The following is an 18,077-nucleotide window of genomic DNA, read 5'->3' as shown; positions in this document are numbered from 1 at the left end:
CATATTCACTTTCGAAATACATTTTACACTGTGACATAACATCCGACTGTTTTTTCCCCTTTTTCTTTTTGTCATCACCCGTCCCCCTTTTATTTTAAAAGGTAGCTCCCAATACATTTAAGTAGAAGCAGCTGGGGTAGCAGGATCTCCCAAGCATGCAGCCTTCCCACCTGACAACAGCAAAAGACATGGCAAAAGTGTGCTTATTTGGAGAAAAACTTCAATGCATTGTGTCTGAGTTCAAGAACTGTTCCATCACTGTAGAATTTATTGTACACACAAAAGAAATGCACATGTTCAGTGCTAATAAATTACTGATGTCAAAACACTTCAAACTGTATTTGCTTAAACTGTAGGGAAAGTCTATTAATCCTATAAAGCAATACAGTCATTTTTCAAGAAACTTATTTTTTCCCCACACTCTCATTGGATTATATGTGTCAAAACTAGTAGTAAAAATTACCACTGAAGACCTAAAAGCAAAATGAAGTTATTTATGAAAAGCATTATAAAAAAACCCAAAGAAATAAACTGTTTTCTTTACAAATTATAACAATAGCAAAAAACAAAAATAGCAAATGAAAGAGCAGAACTGTAAGACCAAGTGGTATTTGCAGAAAAGTCGTAAATGAATTTGGCCTAACATGGGAAGGAATAGCAATGAATGTTATTTAAATGCTAGGAAGAAAAAGGGCATGCTGAAAACCAACATTTCTGACAGAAATAGTACAGGTTTAGCTGTTGCTAATGACTGAAGAGAAGAACAACACTGAAGAATACACTGAAGAGCAGTATATTGTAAGTGTATAGAAACAGAACATTTAAAAATGTTTGCAAGTAAAAGAAACAGCTATCAGGAGGCATGATCAAATTGCAAATCCAAACAAAGCTATATAGTTGCATCAAATGCTTCCATTCCCTTTTCCATCCTGCTCTTTGAAGTTAGCTTATTTACTTTGCAGCAGAAAGTTTTCTTCCACAGATTTTGCCTTCTTAATTGAGATGCTGAAGTAATTAATTCCAACAGGTTAGTTCTAATTAGAGACGGAACAGCCTGGGGCTACCATCTGGTTTATCCAACTCCAAGGGCCCACCAGTTTAAGAACTAGCCCCTTTTCCACTCACATATCCTTAAATTTGGTTAGCTTCTAAGAGGCAACAAAACCAACAACTAAGACAAAAGTCTTTCGAATCCTTTGGTGCCGTAAACTTATGTCCACCACAAGACCTATTCTCTCTACTACATGTAGTAATCACTATCACTGCCAGAGGCCAACATGCACCTGGTTTTAGTTAAAACTACACAGTAATTTGCCTGTGAAAGGCTTTCTACAGATGGTCAACAGGCAAAAAAAATATTCCAGTACTACTAGACAGATTTTCTTTGTACTACACAAAAAGAATTAAGTGGTATTAGCTAACCTTCCTGTATTTCATGTGACCACACACTTTCATGTATGACATTATCATCTTCTGAATCACACCATCTCGTTCAAAAAGGACTCAATGAGGAAGAGCCTCTTCTCTTATCGCATCTCCTAATCACTATTTTTCCAAAACAAGATTACTTGTTACATATATTAGATGCTGAAGTAATCGAAATTTGCCTTCGGTATTGCAAGTATTTATGCTACAAAGAACTCCCCTTGTACTACTCTAATATGCTCATGTGGTTCATGTGCTACAAAGAAAATAAAACCTCTCTAAAGATGTTAATAAACATTATCCAATGCTAAGAGAACTTCTGCATCCTTTAGCATATTTATTTAAAACGCTGTAGCTCAGAATCCCATTAGCAAAATGTAACAGTAAAACCCTCACAATCTTTACAACTTTTTTTTTTACACATATGAGGCCAGAGGAGAAGCAGAATTACTCTGTCAGACAGATATTCCTGCTAAATCCACTGTAAGAACCCAAATCAGGGATGTAGTTTTAGAAAAGATGGCAGTACTGTATTATTGCCGCTAAGATGTCCAATTACAGTGTTCCCCTGGAAAGACAGATGCCAGTTGAAAGCTTAGGACCTTTCAAAGGGGTAAAACAAACCAGAGAGGTAGCTAGAGATATACTAAATGTTTTAATTACACACACAATGATATACAAGAATTTCAGTTAAAACACTAGTAGCTGCATGGGTATTTCAATGACCTTCAGATTGTTATTTAGTCAGGAGAAGAATGGAGAAGTGAAAGAATGTTTCAGCCACTCTTCCTTTAACAGCATGCTCTCATAAGCCACTACAACTACATCTTTTACTTTCATGTAGTGTCACTCTTCATCCTTGTCCTGTACTGCTTTCCTAGAGCAACATACACTGAATTTTAGGAAAAGGACCAAACAGGTAAGACAAGAGAACCTGGTGGAGAGAATATAGCAAGCTGCACAGCACCACGTACATCAACTTAACTAGTGTGCTGTACTTGCAGTACTGTAAGTATTTATTCCCCCCGCCCCCCCTTCTATTTTTACATGGTGGCTCCACTGGCTCCAAAATCCTTATTTTCAAAAATGTGAAGTTTTACAGCAGCTACTGTGCAGCTCTGAAGAATACCAGGCAGGTGTTTAGACTACAGAAAAAAGGTTGGGTAACAGCCACATGACAAAACGAATAGCAGATAAAGCCAGAAAACTTTTCAGCTGTTAAGTTGATATGGCCAAAATGATAGCAAAACAGGAGGAGAAGAAAGGATATGTGCCTAGGAACATGTGATACAGGGCAACATGCTACTGGAGTTAACACAGAATCAGTTCCTGTTTAACACTCAGTGTAATGTCAACTCAGCATTTGAATGTTACTTAAACAATTGTCCAACCAAGCCTTAAGATGTACAACTACAATGTTCCCTGGAAAGATAGATGCCAGAAGAATTACAGCATTCTCATCTTAGATAAACACATTCCTAAAAAGCAAGAGGAATTGCAACTTCCTTCCCTGTAACCAGTGACAGCTTGACAGCAGAATTCAAGTAATTTTCTCCCAGAGTACCACTGAAACCAGAACTTCCATAGTATTTGCATAGTTTACTTTGTGAAATGGGTTTTGGAGTTGATATTAACTAATAAAGCCATTTGTATACAACTTTTGAACAGGTCTTTGAGCACTACAGTCTCCTGAAGTCGGACACAAATAATTCATTATTACCTATATAATACAGATTCTGTATGTGTTTAAATTATTTGAAGTTACAGTTACAAGATAGCTTTGGCATATGTTATCATTCAGAATTCTATTTGCATCTGCTATAGGTGAGAGTTTTGTTAATAAATTATTAGGAAAGTAAGTTACAGAAGTTTATTCTGCTCCTTCTGACATGACACAAAAAGCGCCCACTATAATTAAGAAGTTATTGGCCATTGGGCTGAAAGGCATATATTACAATACTTGTCACCTACTTTCCCCAACCTGAAACACACTAAAAAATTGTAGCTGAATTTGTGTCAACTGTCTCCTCTTACGTAACTACATTCTTAGAAATATGGGGGGGGAAGGAGGAAATAAATAAAAAACAAAACCAAAAAAACACACAAACAAAAAAAAAAAACAACAACCCCACACCAAAAACCAACTAAGAGAAACCTACAACATTCGTTGCTTTAGTTTATTTTTCGGTCGTCCAATAGGTTTTGCATATCGTCGCCTTATTTGGGCAGCCTTCTCATGAAGTAGCTTTCTCCCTTTCTTCTTTGGTCTACAGACCTGGCAAATCCACATCCCTACATAAAAGAAAAAAAAATGTTTAATAGTACGCAGTTTGTTTAACCTGTTCTGTAGGTGCATATCAAGATACATGCCAAGTATACAAGGTCAAGATATTATCTTATGAACAGGACATAGGGAAGAGGAAGTGGACACAGAAATGTGATCCACTTCTACCTGTATTTTGAAGTGTTTTGAAAGCAAAGTGCTCATGGGAAGGGGAAAAGAGGTGGCAACAAGGATCACAGAAAATATTGTGAGCAAACAGGTTCTCAGAATAATTTCTGTTTTAGCTTGACCCTCTTTATACTACCTAGAGCTTTCTTCAGACACAATTAACACAGGGTAAAAATGTGTGTTACAAAGCAATCTAGACTAAAGTGTGCTAAAGAAAAGACCAGATGACAACTAGGTATGTTTGTTTTAAAATACAACAACTTGAATTTGGCATCCTTTTTATGTTGGATGACCATGTCTGAGGACTTATTTATTATACATAAGGCTGGGGACTTGGAGGGAGGGGCAGAGAAGCTGGAAAAAGTCTTTAGCGTAACTTTAAGATTAAATATGGAAAGCCATAAAGATATGAGAACAGAAGTGAGGTGCTATATATCAGAAAACTAGAGATTAGAGAACCTAAAGACACAAGTGTTTTGTTTGGTTGGCTTTAAAAATTACTCTTACAAAAAGCATGAAGAAGCAGGATCTTTCACCTGCTCTAAGGATTTCTTTGTCAGTGTATATATTTCAAACACTTTAACTCCATAAAACTTCACCTTTAATAGGTTGGCAAACAATTCAATATACAGTGAATTCACCTGGTCAATGACCACAGACCTTTATTATTTTCCTAAGGAGAGAAAAAAAAAATCTCAAGAAAAATAAAATTGGTTTTGACATGATTGAAATCATACTCTTTACCAAGGGGGGGGGGAGGGGAAGCAGCATTGTCAAGAGCTTTTGGTCACTTAATATGAGAAAACACTGTGAATGAAAGTATTTGCGTTTAAAGGATTATTATTATCACCTTTTGGCATTCGGGAAAGTGGTGGGTCACAGCACTCCATGTGGAACCCTCTATCACAGGAGTCGCAAAAAAGCATGTTATCCTGAAGGGAGGTGGGGGGGAGGGAGGGAAGGAAGAGGAAGAGGAAAACAAGACTTAATACAGCATTGCTTGAAGTTGTACATCAGTGAATTGTACTTGCACATGCTAAGTACAGAGTTATGGTAAACAAAGGAAAGCCAAACAACAGACCAACAGTCTAACTTACTGCATTTTTGCCTTGGATCCTACATGCACTGCATGTCTTGCATTCAATACACTGCCATCTTAATGCCTTCACATTTGATGTTAACTCAGGACAGAATTTCAAACATGATGGATGTCCTAAAAAAAAAAAAAAAAACAACAAAAATATTTAAAGCTTGAGATTTAAGATTGGGAAGACAAGTCTTTAAGTTAAAGAGAATGCAGCGGACATCATCAGCACCAGCTTTTTTCAGAACTTTGCAACACGTTATTTAACTCATCTGCTTCATACAGAGATGCAGACTGCCATAAAACTCATTTATGAAGAGAAGTAGGAAGTTTATTTCTGCTATAACTGACACTTGTGAACGGTCTACACAAGCCTGACCCCAGTCCCTCTTCACAACAGTGCAACATAAACAGAGAAAATCTTAAGCTAAAACTATATTATTTATCTAAATATACTGTGTATCTACCAGAGAAACTAACAGTCTGTGTGTATTTTTAATTCCAACTTATTACTTAATTATTTACAAAACAATTTCTGAGCAGTAGGAAAAAAAATTAAGCAGGTAATTGGCACAAAGCTTACTGCAAAGAAGACTGTAAATGGGGCAAGGTAGGGGAAATGAGGGAAGCTGAACTGCCACCTCCCATGAAACTACTATTCCCTGGTGGGACCATCTTCTTTTCATTGTAGCCTAGAAGGCCTATGTGGCTTTTCCAATTCATACAATATATCAGAAAAATGAACACATACAGTACTTTAGGCAATACTGGCTGTGATACGCTAACTTCAGAGTACACCCTTAATCCAGAAAATGTAAAAGCACTGCTAAATACAAAGGGACAAGCCTTCCCAGTACTTTTTGCTGATTCAAGAACATCAACCCATAAGTTGTGAGACAGAAGAATCTGTGATGCCAATCTGCACTTAGATGGTTGCAATGATGTGACTTGCATTGCTTACTTCTCACTGTCAAGAGTCAAGATATGTGCTTTCTTCTAAGTAATGCTCTAGTCACATTCAGGCTTTCTCTGCCTGCTGTTTCTCAGTCCAAGACTGGGCTAAATCACCACAACAAGAATGCACATTAATCTGTGAGCATTTGCTATTTTTGTCTTCTAACAGCCTGAGTCATGAATTGCAAAGATGACTAATGGAATGCAAAAGCCACTTCAGAAGGAGCAAACTTCAGATTTTATTTCCTTTACTGTACATAGCCAAGGCTTATTCCCCTTTATGTTAAACTTTAAAAGAAAAACATTTCTGTTTTTTAAATCTAGCATATTCTCAAAATAAAATGTAGGAATATAGACTGCTCATAAAGAATAATCAATAATAATGTCAAAGAGTAGCTTCAAAACCAACTATATTAAAAAAGCATTGCCATTTGATTCTTAGCATACAGTTTAAGATTACCTAATTTCTGTGGTTAAACTTGAGTATACACTTAAAGCGACTCTTTCTTGAACCTGCACAGTTGAGTTCAATGCTACACTGTTGTCTTCAATAAAGCTTAAAAAGTACTTCATTTAAAAAAATCTGCTAAGAAATAAGAAAAAAGGTCGCAAAGCAGCTGATATTAATAATATCACAGGAAGACTTATTTCATCAACCATGACTTAACAACCGTATTAACACATTAAAGTGTATTCATAAACCAATTACCTCCATATAAGTACATTTAATTCCAGTCATCTACCCTGCAAAAATGATTTACTTCAAGGAGCAATTAAATTCTGGTTTAAATTGTTGATTTTACCTTTGCCTTAAGTAAATAACTTGAGAAGTATAATTATAAGAAACATTCATTCTCACAGCCTGGTAACTATGCACAGATTAGGTATAACAGGGTTACTTCATTTCTCTGTTACCTACCGATGTAACATTTCTCATTCAAGCAGTTCCACAGCTTTATACATTTGTTAATATCCTTAAGTGTCAGATTTTACTATTGGACAAAAATTCAAGGAAAAAAACCCAAACCAATAAAAAACAACCAACCCCAAAACTGCACTGGCATTAAATATGAAGATTATGCCTGCAACTGCAAGTCCTTGAGCAACAAATAACCAGCGGCTGGAAGAGTGCAAATGGTAATCATTACTCTGCATACACCACTTTCTTTTACTGTCTTTCCTAGGTACACACTAGTAGAGACAGCAGAGAAATTTTTGGAGTTCAAAATACCCTGTAACAGCTGACAGTACTCACACTCTTGGAGACAAATTGACATAGTGCAAACACAACAATAACAGGTCCAGGTAATCACAGAGACATTAAGCGGTAATCAACACAGGTTTCACTTTTAAAAGGGCCCCGTTTAACTAATTTTGTAGTTTAACAGATTTCTATTAAAATTTACGTTTTTTTGTCTTTCAGTCAGTTAAATGAAGTCAGTGTGACTTTCTGTTATTTTACAGCTAGTTTCTTTAAATTTGAGAGTTGAAGAGGCAAAACATGTTTCTGGCTTCAAAATTCACAGTACTTCAGCTCTAACTGATCTAAACTGAAAATCGAGATCATATCATCTTCTCCATATCCAGAAGCTGATACATCTGTCCAGGAGTTTTCAACACTTGATCGATCTCTAGTTTTAAGTGTTTCAGATTTCTCCTGGTTCAATCATTTGACTTTCCTTTAAACCTCAGAAGCATCAATATTTTAATGTAGTACACATGTTTAACAGATTACTGGAAATTAAAACTTTGAAAGCTGGCAATTTCCACTAGGAATACACATAGGCTTACTTTAAGACAAAGCTATTAGAATTTAAACACTTTAAAATTAATTATTAACCATCCCAGTTAGAAAAGGTTAACATTTGTGATACGCTGATGTAGCAGAAATAGTTGAGATCAAGAAATTAAGACAGAACATCTCACTCCTTGTGACTTCAAGACAACTCCTTCAACCTGCTTACTTTTGTTTCCTCATAGCAAATTTGGTCCTTGTTTATTCCTCAAAGGACTTGACAAAACAACTAGTCTTTTAAAAGAATAACCATTGTATCAGTGGCAACAGTTGTATCAATGCTAAATTAGATATACTATATCTCCAGTAATTTTTAACTTTGATACATGTTAGGAACTAATATACAAGATAATTCACTAAAAAACACTTTGTGTTTGATAACATTTTAGTTACAAAGAGTTATTACTTAGGTTGGCTTTACCTATAAGAAGAGAGAATCAGTGCACCTATCTCAGGCATACAGTAAATTTTTCCACCTGAAGGTTTCTTTGCAGTTCATTTTTATCCAACTAGCCAACCTCCTCCCACAGACACAGCAGTAATTAAGACTATTTCCATACTCCTTATTCCTAAAGCATTTCCTTTGCAAAGCAATCTCTGCAGACCTTTTGAGATATTTTCTGTCCCTGTTTCTCTTGATGTAAATCTGATGCTTATGTGTTCTGCTCCCCAACTTCGCCTACCCATCTTGACTGGTAACCTGCTCATCTTCTCAGCCTAACATACAACATGAGAACAGTATCCACAGGTACAGGTACTTTTAGCCATTTTCCTCCCCCTCCCTCTTTAAAAATATTTATTATAGTTCCCCAATAACTCCTCTTCTTAAAATTTCAACTTTTTACTCCTTTAGAAAATGCCCTGCTCTAAGTGACAGAGAAGTGCGTTTCATTTGCACTGCCCAAATCCATTATCCTTCAAAACACCATAAAATAAGACTAATATCAATGCAATGTGCAGGTAAATAGGTACTCTCTGTGTTCAGAATGCAGAAACATTACCTGAAAAGACACGAGCAACTGACACAGAAACATAAACGAAAGCAGACATGCCAGTAGTGGGCACTGCAATTTACGTTCTGTACAATTTGCTTGCTGTGCACAACATGCAATTTTCTTCATGTTTGTTAGACAGCAAGACCAGCTTTGACATACACTACAATGTGCAAATTTACAAATGCAATTACAATAAACCTCCACTTGAGTGAAGTTTTGGTATTTATAAATTGCACTGAGATTGGTTTTTATTTTAGTTAGGCATCAGTAGCTAAAGTTTAACCATCCAGCAACCTGATTGGCAATCTAATACATCTGAGGAACTAATTAAAGATAATTTCATCTAAATGAAGCAGAGAGAATGTATCAGTGTTAATTCAAATGGAAGTTGATCCATGAAAGTCAAGACTTCAATTTCTAAAGTACCTTAGACCTACTGGGGGATTATTACACAACAGAATAGTAGCTGATATTGAAGCTCACCTGATTAATGTAAACTCTGCATACCAGAGTTTAACCAAGCTCAAATTCTATTAAATTTCCAAATAGTAACATACAAATTTGAAAATACAGGAAACCTGTAAACCATTAAAGACAGTTTAAAATCTATGGGGCCTGGTTTTGTGTACTTCACTGTTTAATAATTCGCTCAAGCGTACTAAAAAAATACACTGGCTAAAATACAAAGGATTTAGCTGGGGTGACAGATTCAGAAGCACATAAACAAATGCAAATGCTGATTAACTGAAAACACATTTTTGATTCACATCGTTTTGTTTTCATTCAAGCACTTACGTAGCTATCACAGTACCGAAGACAGACTATTTTCAACTACATGGAAAGACACTGAAACAATACTTTCACTTCCAGCTTTCTCAAAAGCAGTGCTGGCTTATGCAGACCCTACTGCCTCTCTACTCATTTCCCTCCTGAGCACTTCCCTCTTTCTGGTATAGAAGTTGGCATGACTCTCATGAACTGCACTGGAGACCTGATCAAACTTCTTGTCTTTCAACTACTTTTCTTACTCAGTCCAGTTTATACGATACCAGATACCAACAGAAAGGGGTAGCACCAAACAGTCGGATGGTGCAGCCTGTGACTTCAAACAGCACTGCTATTTTGTCTTTAAGCTAGGATGGACTACATTGCAAAGCATCAGCAAAAGTACTTTCCCAATGCAGCTGTAAGCTTATGAGAGCAAAAGGTTTTTTACTGGCACAGCTAAACAAAAGCAATGCACTCAACTAACTGTTCTGGCCAAGTAACTCTTCTTCCAGCATAAAGTGATTTTCCACAGGGGATTTTTTCAGAATAGTTAAACCGATCAGAGTATTTTCACATCCAGAACTCTACAGTTGCGCCAGGAAAAGCTTTATGGCATAGAGCTACTGAAGAGATTTGCTTAAGTTGTTTAGCCAAATCCCTCCATGAATCAGGAATAACTTCAGCCAAGAATGTATTTGGTATCATCCAAGCACAAGCACTGCACAAAGCAACAATGTGCTATTTTCAATATTAATTGAAATTAATTGCTATTTTCAATATTAATCTAGTTGATCACTTTAAGGGAAGCACCTTCATTCACAGCAGTCACACAGAGTCTGCAAAAGCTGCTGCATCACACACAAGACAGGTACAAAGGACCAGTAAAGACCCTACATTGTGCCTGACAAGTAACAGGTGCCTAAGAGTTTAATTATGCTACTTGAAATATTATTCAAATTCCACTTGAGTAACAGATGAACTTTATTAAAAAAAAAAAAACAACCAAAACCAGAACAAAACAAAACAAGAACACCAACCAAAAAGAACTGAATACACAAGATATGTAGCAGCCTTGCTGTTCTGTATGTCTTTATTATTAAGATCATTCCTCAGCTTCCAAAATGATGCAAATCTGTGCAACCCAAATTCTTTATAATCTTTTGGTATCACAGTGCAAAACTCACGTTTTCAGATAAACACAGATCCCAAACAATAACAGAATTCTTGACTTTTACAAGTGTGGTTCCCTTATTAATTTACTCAGGTCTATACTTCTGGCCTAAAGATGAATTTACACCTCTCACTTGTAGTTTTCCAGCTATATCCAAAGAGAGGATGACATTCAGAATTTCGAAATATTTTGATACCTGAAAAACAGACTTTAATATAAACATCTGCAGCATTTTAAGTTCAGAAAACTTACCACTGCTGCCACAGTCTGCACAAGACAACAGCTCCTCCGGTTTTTTTTCACGATTTGACTCTTTCGTTCCCAAACAAAAGCTACATATGGGGATGGGATCAGCTCGTGGCTAGAGTTAAAAATAAGAGAGAGTTAGCCAGCAAACAAACAAACAAACAGCGAACCAAAACACCCCGAAGTAACACCACCCCTCAAAAAATCCCAAACACCACATATCCTCCACCTCCCTAAAACAAATTCTCAAATGTAAGACTTGATTACTTTTCCATCCAATACAACTCACACCTCCCATTGAAACTACCATTTTAGGGTAAAAGCACTGGATTCAACAGTTATCCATTCCAGACTGATGAGTGCTATCAGCTATGATATACAACTGGAATAAAAAAAAACCCACACAAATCTTTCAGTGTTTGTCAGCAATACACAGAACTCAGAGAAAAACAGGAATTAATACATATCTACTTTTCTTCCTAATCTGCTATTTGACAAACTATCAGAAATTAAATAATCCAAAGCAGTTTCTGAACAAATTTGAGTTTTAATGAAACTGCTTACCTGCATCATCCAAAATATCCACATACTAATGCCTACATAGAAGTATTTGTAGGCAGATCTGTAACAAATAAAGCTATATGCAACTATTTCAAGTGGGATACTGAAATAAGAAGAGAACATTCACAGACTGGCTTCTACCAGGTAGCATCACAATTCAAATGTTAAGACAGTTTCTTTTGCAAATTCATTGTTTCCACATTTAGCTAAGCAATGCTATTAGTTCTATGTATCAAAGTAACTGTTGTTTTCACCTTCATAGTTTACATTTCCACTCTATGCCACAATACTTTGAAAGTTAACACTCTTCACTTGACCTACAAATCTGTATTCCATTACAGTTCTAGGAAGTGGAGAATGTTTGTTTTTAAGGGTATTCTTGAAAAGGTATCAGCCCCATGTACATATGCTCTTAAAGAATCATAGAATAGTTAGGGTTGGAAAGGACCTTAAGATCATCTAGTTCCAACCCCCCTGCCATGGGCAGGGACACCTTACACTAAACCATATCACCCAAGGCTTCACCCAACCTGACCTTTAACACTGCCAGGGATGGAGCATTCACAGCCTCCCTGGGCAACCCACCACCCTTACAGTAAAGAATTTCTTCCTCATATCCAGTCTAAACCTCTGCTGTTTAAGTTTCAACCCGTTACTTCAACACAACATAATACAGAAATACTGAAATTCGGTTTATATTATTGAGCTTTAGGATTATGTTAAATCAAGCAACAGATCCCCAAAAGTACTGACACAAGCAAAGTAAACCTGACCTGCCCATCAAGGAGGAGCACAGACAGGATCATTGAATCCAACCAGGTTGGGAAAGATCTTCAATATCATCAAGCCAAATCATTACCCCAGGACTATCAAATGAACCACTAAATCATGTCACTGAAGGCCTCATCTACACAGTTTGTGAACACTTTCAGGCACAGCAATTCCACCACTTCACTGCAAAGGTCCTTTCCCATTGAGCAGCTTTTCAGTCAATCTTCCACAAGCCTGGAGTGTTGCATGGGGTGTCTGTGGCCCAAGTTCGCTTTGCCTTGTTGAACCTCTTACAGTTGCCTGCAGTCTATCTCTCCAGCCTCTCCAGATCCCTCTGCAGAGCCTTCCTACCCTCCAGCAGGTCAACACTCCCACACAACTTAGTGTCATTTGCAAGTTTACTGAGGGTGCACTTGATATACAACATATCCTTACCCTAGCCTACAACCAGTTCCATACAAAGACACTCTGAGACACGGTACTTTTTCTGAAAGCTTAGACCTCAGAATGTCTGTTCATTGCTCATCCCTAAGCAATCCAATTATCTGAATATTGACATACCCCAAAGAATATACATAAAAGATGTTCAGAGCCAAGGACTTTTCGCAAGTATGGAGATGTCTGTTCTCTTCTATAAATTACAAAATGGAGCTGCAATATTATGTTCTTATATCTAATAGGAACAAACATCAACTGCAGTCCTTAGTCTTACTAAGACCTCCATTATGGATTATATAGATATTTGAAATACTGGATAACAATACTGCCTGGATAAAAATAACTGAAGTTACAAAACTGGCAGGCTTCCAACTTAGTCATGATTTAAAGAAAAAAAAAAACAAAACCAAAACAAAACTGATATCCTTTGTCAGTTTTGGCAGGACAGCATTAAATGAGATCAGTAATTCTATGGGTGGAAATGATATACCAATTACCTGCAAATTTTTGACTTGCAAGTTAAAAACAACAAATACAATAAAATTAGTTAGCTACTATTCTTGCCAGTAAGATATAATTCAACAGATCTGTCCCATCACTATAAACAGATCTGTACTTGGAACAAAATGGTATTAACAAAAAAACTGACTACACCAGTAATCAGCAGCAGAAAAATGGTCCAAATACAACTGTTTACTTGCAGCATCTTGTGGACATTTCTAAACTGCTACTTAAAGTTTAATATAGACAACCTTAAAAGAAGGATTATTCTTTTAGTGGAATGCAGTAAAAAAAATCTCCTCTTGACAACTATGCTATACTCCTTCCCTTTGATATAACAGTGTGTTAGGCATTTCAGAAAGGATTGCTCTGAGAAATAATTTACAAGACACCACGTATCATTCAAATCCAGGTCCACAATCTCATTTATTTGAGATTTTTTTCCTTGCTCTAGAAAAAGACACAACCACCAGCCAACACTCATTTACTTTCCTATTTCACATACACCTTTTTTTTCTTGGTTTTTTTTTGTTTGTTTTGTTTTTTAACTGAAGGTAACATAAAGGACAAAGGTTGCTGGCAGTTCAGGGCTACAGAGACTGATGTTCCCAAACCAAATCTAATAAGGGAGAGCTTGCAAATGCTATCACTTCACACACAAGTTTTCCAGAAACTTACTGGCTCCAGTATTTTGAAGCCATTTATATTAATAACTGTATTACCGGGCCTGATCTCTGAGCTACTGAAAGATAAGAAAACACACATTCTTGTCAGCACAGTTAACAAAATTGTTTTTTTCATATTGCTTTAGCTTGTACAGTCAAAGCAAAACTATATTCATACACTGTGCAGAGCCTTGGGCAACATCATCTAGTGTGAGGCATCCCTGCCCATGGCAGGGGGTTTGGAACTAGATGATCTTAAGGTCCTTTCCAACCTTTCTATGATGCTATGATACTGTTAGTATTGTTTCTGGCTCACAACTGTCTCAATTAATATAAACTATGTGGGCTTTGGATTGTTTTTTCTGGGTTAGTTTAGTTTTTTGACTCTGTCAGAATATAATTCAAACAGAATTGCATCTCCTACTTCTATCTCTTTTCCTAATCACTAGTCTCTCTTCTAAAAATATAGCAATTGACTATCACTATCTTCTGAAAAATAATGATTAGCCACCAGGAAGGTTAATTCTATTTCATCTCTTACAGGAATTAGTATGGCCAGTTACTGTACACCGCAGTATTTTATACCAGATGAACCAGTAGGATTTGTCTTGTTATTCAACCTCATTTTAAAAGGAACTTCTATCTAATATTTAAGAACCACACTAATAATTGTGTTACTGACATTTTATGGAGTCTGGTCTGTCACTGAAGATAAGTCTATATAACTCTTATCCAGTAATATACTATTATTCAACAGAGCCAATAAGCCGAGAATTCTTCATTCCTTTAATTCCGCGAACAAGGTAAATTACAACTTTGACAAGTGTTTAGTTTTGTAGGTCACTAGAAATTGTACAACCAAACTGAACAGGCTGCCTTGTTCAAATAACTTTATTTCCAACTGCACTAAGAGCAAATTTGTGAGAATTTGTTCAGAAAATGTTCAGAAACTGAAGCCTCACTAAAAAGCAGTCAGGCAATAGGATTTTTTTTTAGTTTTTAATTTAAAAAACTATATATACTACAGAGCAATAACAGACCATCAACTCAGCACCTGTAAACAGGTTATTTTACTCTACTATTAGAAACTGAGCAATACTTATTTAAGCATCAGGCATCCAACTGTCATAGTCAATTCTTTAAGGCATCATATATCCAACCACTGCAGTCCATCTGCCTTCTGAATAGCATTAAAAACAAGTATCAAATCCTGATATTTTACTGTTAACAGTAATTTTGGCTCAAAAACCCTTGTGATGTACTCACTGTGATCACCTGTTTAAATTTACATCCGTAGTTTCCTACAATAAGTAGGAAAGAAAGGATTACATCGCAAAATACAGTATATGTTTCCCAAGTATATACAAGTTTTAAACAGATTGCATAACTTTACACTGACAAATTAATTATTAGAGGTTGGTAGGAGATACCTACTTAATCCTGCTACACATATAGCACTAACATTACACCAGGTTTTTTGTTTGTTTTTTTTTTTTTAACATTCATAATAGGAATATCTCAAATTCATCCCCCTCTCCCTTCGCAGAGACAAATAATTCCTATATACAACTAGTGACTGAGCCTAATCAGAACTCTATCATAAAAACTGTGTGAACCAGAGAAGTTATGCAGGTACATTTTCAAGAGACTGGCTTACTAAAAAATCACAGTATCACAGTCTATTTAGCAGGCTGCAGTAAGTGCCTGTGCTTTAGACATTATACAAACCCTTGCTTTGAACTCGTAAATGTACCACCTTCCTAAAAAGGGCATTGAAATGATGAAGTAAGTAGTAAGATCTGCAATTCAGTTACAGCCAACAAAAAAGTCTGATCCACCATATATACTGTGCTGGTTTTTTGTGCTGCATAAATACTTCACAAACAAACCAAAACTATCAGAACAAGTATCATATTCAAGTCCCAGCCGTGAAGTATCTAGAGAGAAAGAATGAAGACCATCAGATGCGTCAAGTTTCAAAGCAACCGCCTTTCATCGTGTGAGCAATACGAACCCATTAACGATATCACTTCCGTATGCCCAAATATCCTCAATCTGAGTGACGGAAGAATGAAGATTTCAGAACTCTTACTTCACCATGCAAAACAGGAATGCATTAACAGCAGCAGGTGAGGTGGAGAAAGACATCACAAATCATCCTCCTGCATGCATCTGATACAGGGTAGAAGAAAGAGCAACTACCCACATAACGAAGAAAACGTATGAGCGACATCATTCACCATAAAGAACCTTAAGTATCATCTAACTTTCACATCTGGCAAGATGATGGAATTGAACAGCAGAGATTAGTGTTTCCAGATTTGGATTACTGCAGTAATTAGAAAAAAGCCATGGGCTACCCAAGGAATACTGTGAGGTTTTCAGGCCTAAAAAGGATGCTAGCATATCCACAGACCAGAAAGGACTCAGTTATGCACTGAAGATATCACTGGAGCACTGGATGGTCCAGTAATACTCCCCGAAAAAGTCTGGGCTCCTCCCCCCCCATCTTTATTTTAAAATAAGCACATCCTCAAAATGATTTCATAGCATTTACAGTTTTATACAATAATTGCCTGTGATTATCCTAACACTTCAGACAGTTTTCAATAAAAATTATATGATGCGTGTACACTAAATTTTGATTATAGTTTAATCATTTCAGTCACTTCAGAAAACAAGAAAAGATTGTAAATTTGGGCTACAGATATAGAATACAGAAAAATACTGGCTTTGGTACTTTCAGGAAACACTTTGTAATGGCTTAAAAAAACTAAAAATAGAAAAGTAAAAACAAAAAATAATAAAAAACCCCAAACATAAGCAAAAAGAAACCACCAAAAAAAACCAAACAAAACCACTCCAAAAGACATAATTTTCAACTGTTTATCATAGTTTACAAGTTCTGACACATGAAGGACTCACTATTCTTACTGCTTTCTCACAGTCTTCACATATACTGGCAAGCCCTGAGATTGGTCCACACAAAAATCACACCTAGTTAGAAGTAACACCACAGTATTAGCATTTAAACTAATGCCATTTCCATATTTTAGCAAAGACTTAAGTAATTTACACAGCCAACAAATAATTTTTTTGGGTTTTTTTTCATGAATCACAGTTACCTATTCTGAGAAACCAACAGGCTTTGCTGCTGCATAAAATACATCTTTGGTAGAAATTGTCCAGGACTTCTGTTCCTTTACTTTTCTCAAAACTCTGGCCCAAAATAACCTCTCCTTCCTCCCCCATAGTTTCTGTGCTTGTGGAATTTCTATGCTCATCTGACTGCGTTTAAAAATTCCCCTGAAATTGCTAAAGCATTTAGCATGTTCTAACATCCCACCCCCAAAAAGTCACACTGTTAAGTCCTGAAAAGTCTTATTTTGGAATATGCAGAGTTATCCACACCTATAAATCCCACTGAAAGCAAGGTTACTACTTGCATTGCTGTAGCACTCTGAGGCTTTAAACAGATTGTCTGAAAATGGTTAGGCATTAGCTGTGTACACACAATTACAGTTTTAAGTGCTAGTCTCATTAAATGTTACACACACATTAAAGTTTCACCCACATTCTGAAGAATTTTGAGAAGTAAACCCCAAAACTCAACTGTTCACATTGGCAACCGCATCTCAGTGCCTTTTCAGAAACACCTCAACATTATCTGACAACCTGCTGGATGACACATCTTTATGTCTGATGTACAAATACTAGACCTCTATTATCCTAGAATAGAAACAGCATACAATTAATTTCAGGGTTAGCATGATAGAGGGGCAAATTTTATTGAAAATGGAAACTGCCATGACCTTTACCACAGATCCATGGTTCTGAACCCAATCTCTACCCTACCTCAATTACTTAAGTATTTACAGGCTTAGGAAGGACATAAGCAGCAAGCTTGCTTTCTCAGAATCCCTACATTTTCACAAAGCACCTTGAGGTGCTTATGAGGACTTACAGCTGCAACTCCCTTACTGCACCCATTCTGCAAGTAAGTCCTGGTTCAGGAGCTAATTATTATAAGGTAAGCTGAACTTCGACTTTTTAAAAACAACTACTAATGGCAACTGCACAGTAGACCCCGTGTTAGCTTTACAGCACCACAGAGGTATCACATGGTAGAAAGTACACTAACTCCAGTGATGGTAAACACATGCTGATGGGCTATGACAGAAGTGTAAAAACAAACCTTAAGGTAGCACCTACACATTCAGAGAGCACAAAGCAGAAGCCAGCACTAGGGCA

The 18,077-nt window shown here is 36.5% G+C and overlaps 1 protein-coding gene across 2 annotated transcripts in view; it reads right to left on the bottom strand.

Moving 5' to 3' along the window:
• Nucleotides 1–18,077, bottom strand: part of KAT6B (lysine acetyltransferase 6B) — a 106,987-nt gene that overhangs the window by 42,716 nt on the left and 46,194 nt on the right. For both annotated transcript variants that reach the window (XM_031052233.2, XM_031052234.2), the window contains exons 2-5: nt 10,897–11,005; nt 4,975–5,090; nt 4,728–4,809; nt 3,585–3,717 (exon numbers count right to left, since the gene is read on the bottom strand). In XM_031052233.2, the coding sequence (XP_030908093.2) occupies nt 3,585–3,717; nt 4,728–4,809; nt 4,975–5,090; nt 10,897–11,005 (440 nt within the window). The remainder of the gene's footprint in view (nt 1–3,584; nt 3,718–4,727; nt 4,810–4,974; nt 5,091–10,896; nt 11,006–18,077) is intronic.

This window comes from Melopsittacus undulatus, chromosome 8 (assembly GCF_012275295.1).
Source record: "Melopsittacus undulatus isolate bMelUnd1 chromosome 8, bMelUnd1.mat.Z, whole genome shotgun sequence".
NCBI classification, from domain to species: domain Eukaryota; kingdom Metazoa; phylum Chordata; class Aves; order Psittaciformes; family Psittaculidae; genus Melopsittacus; species Melopsittacus undulatus.
Note: the sequence above shows the minus strand (reverse complement) of the source record. Positions and strands in the feature narration are given on the sequence as shown.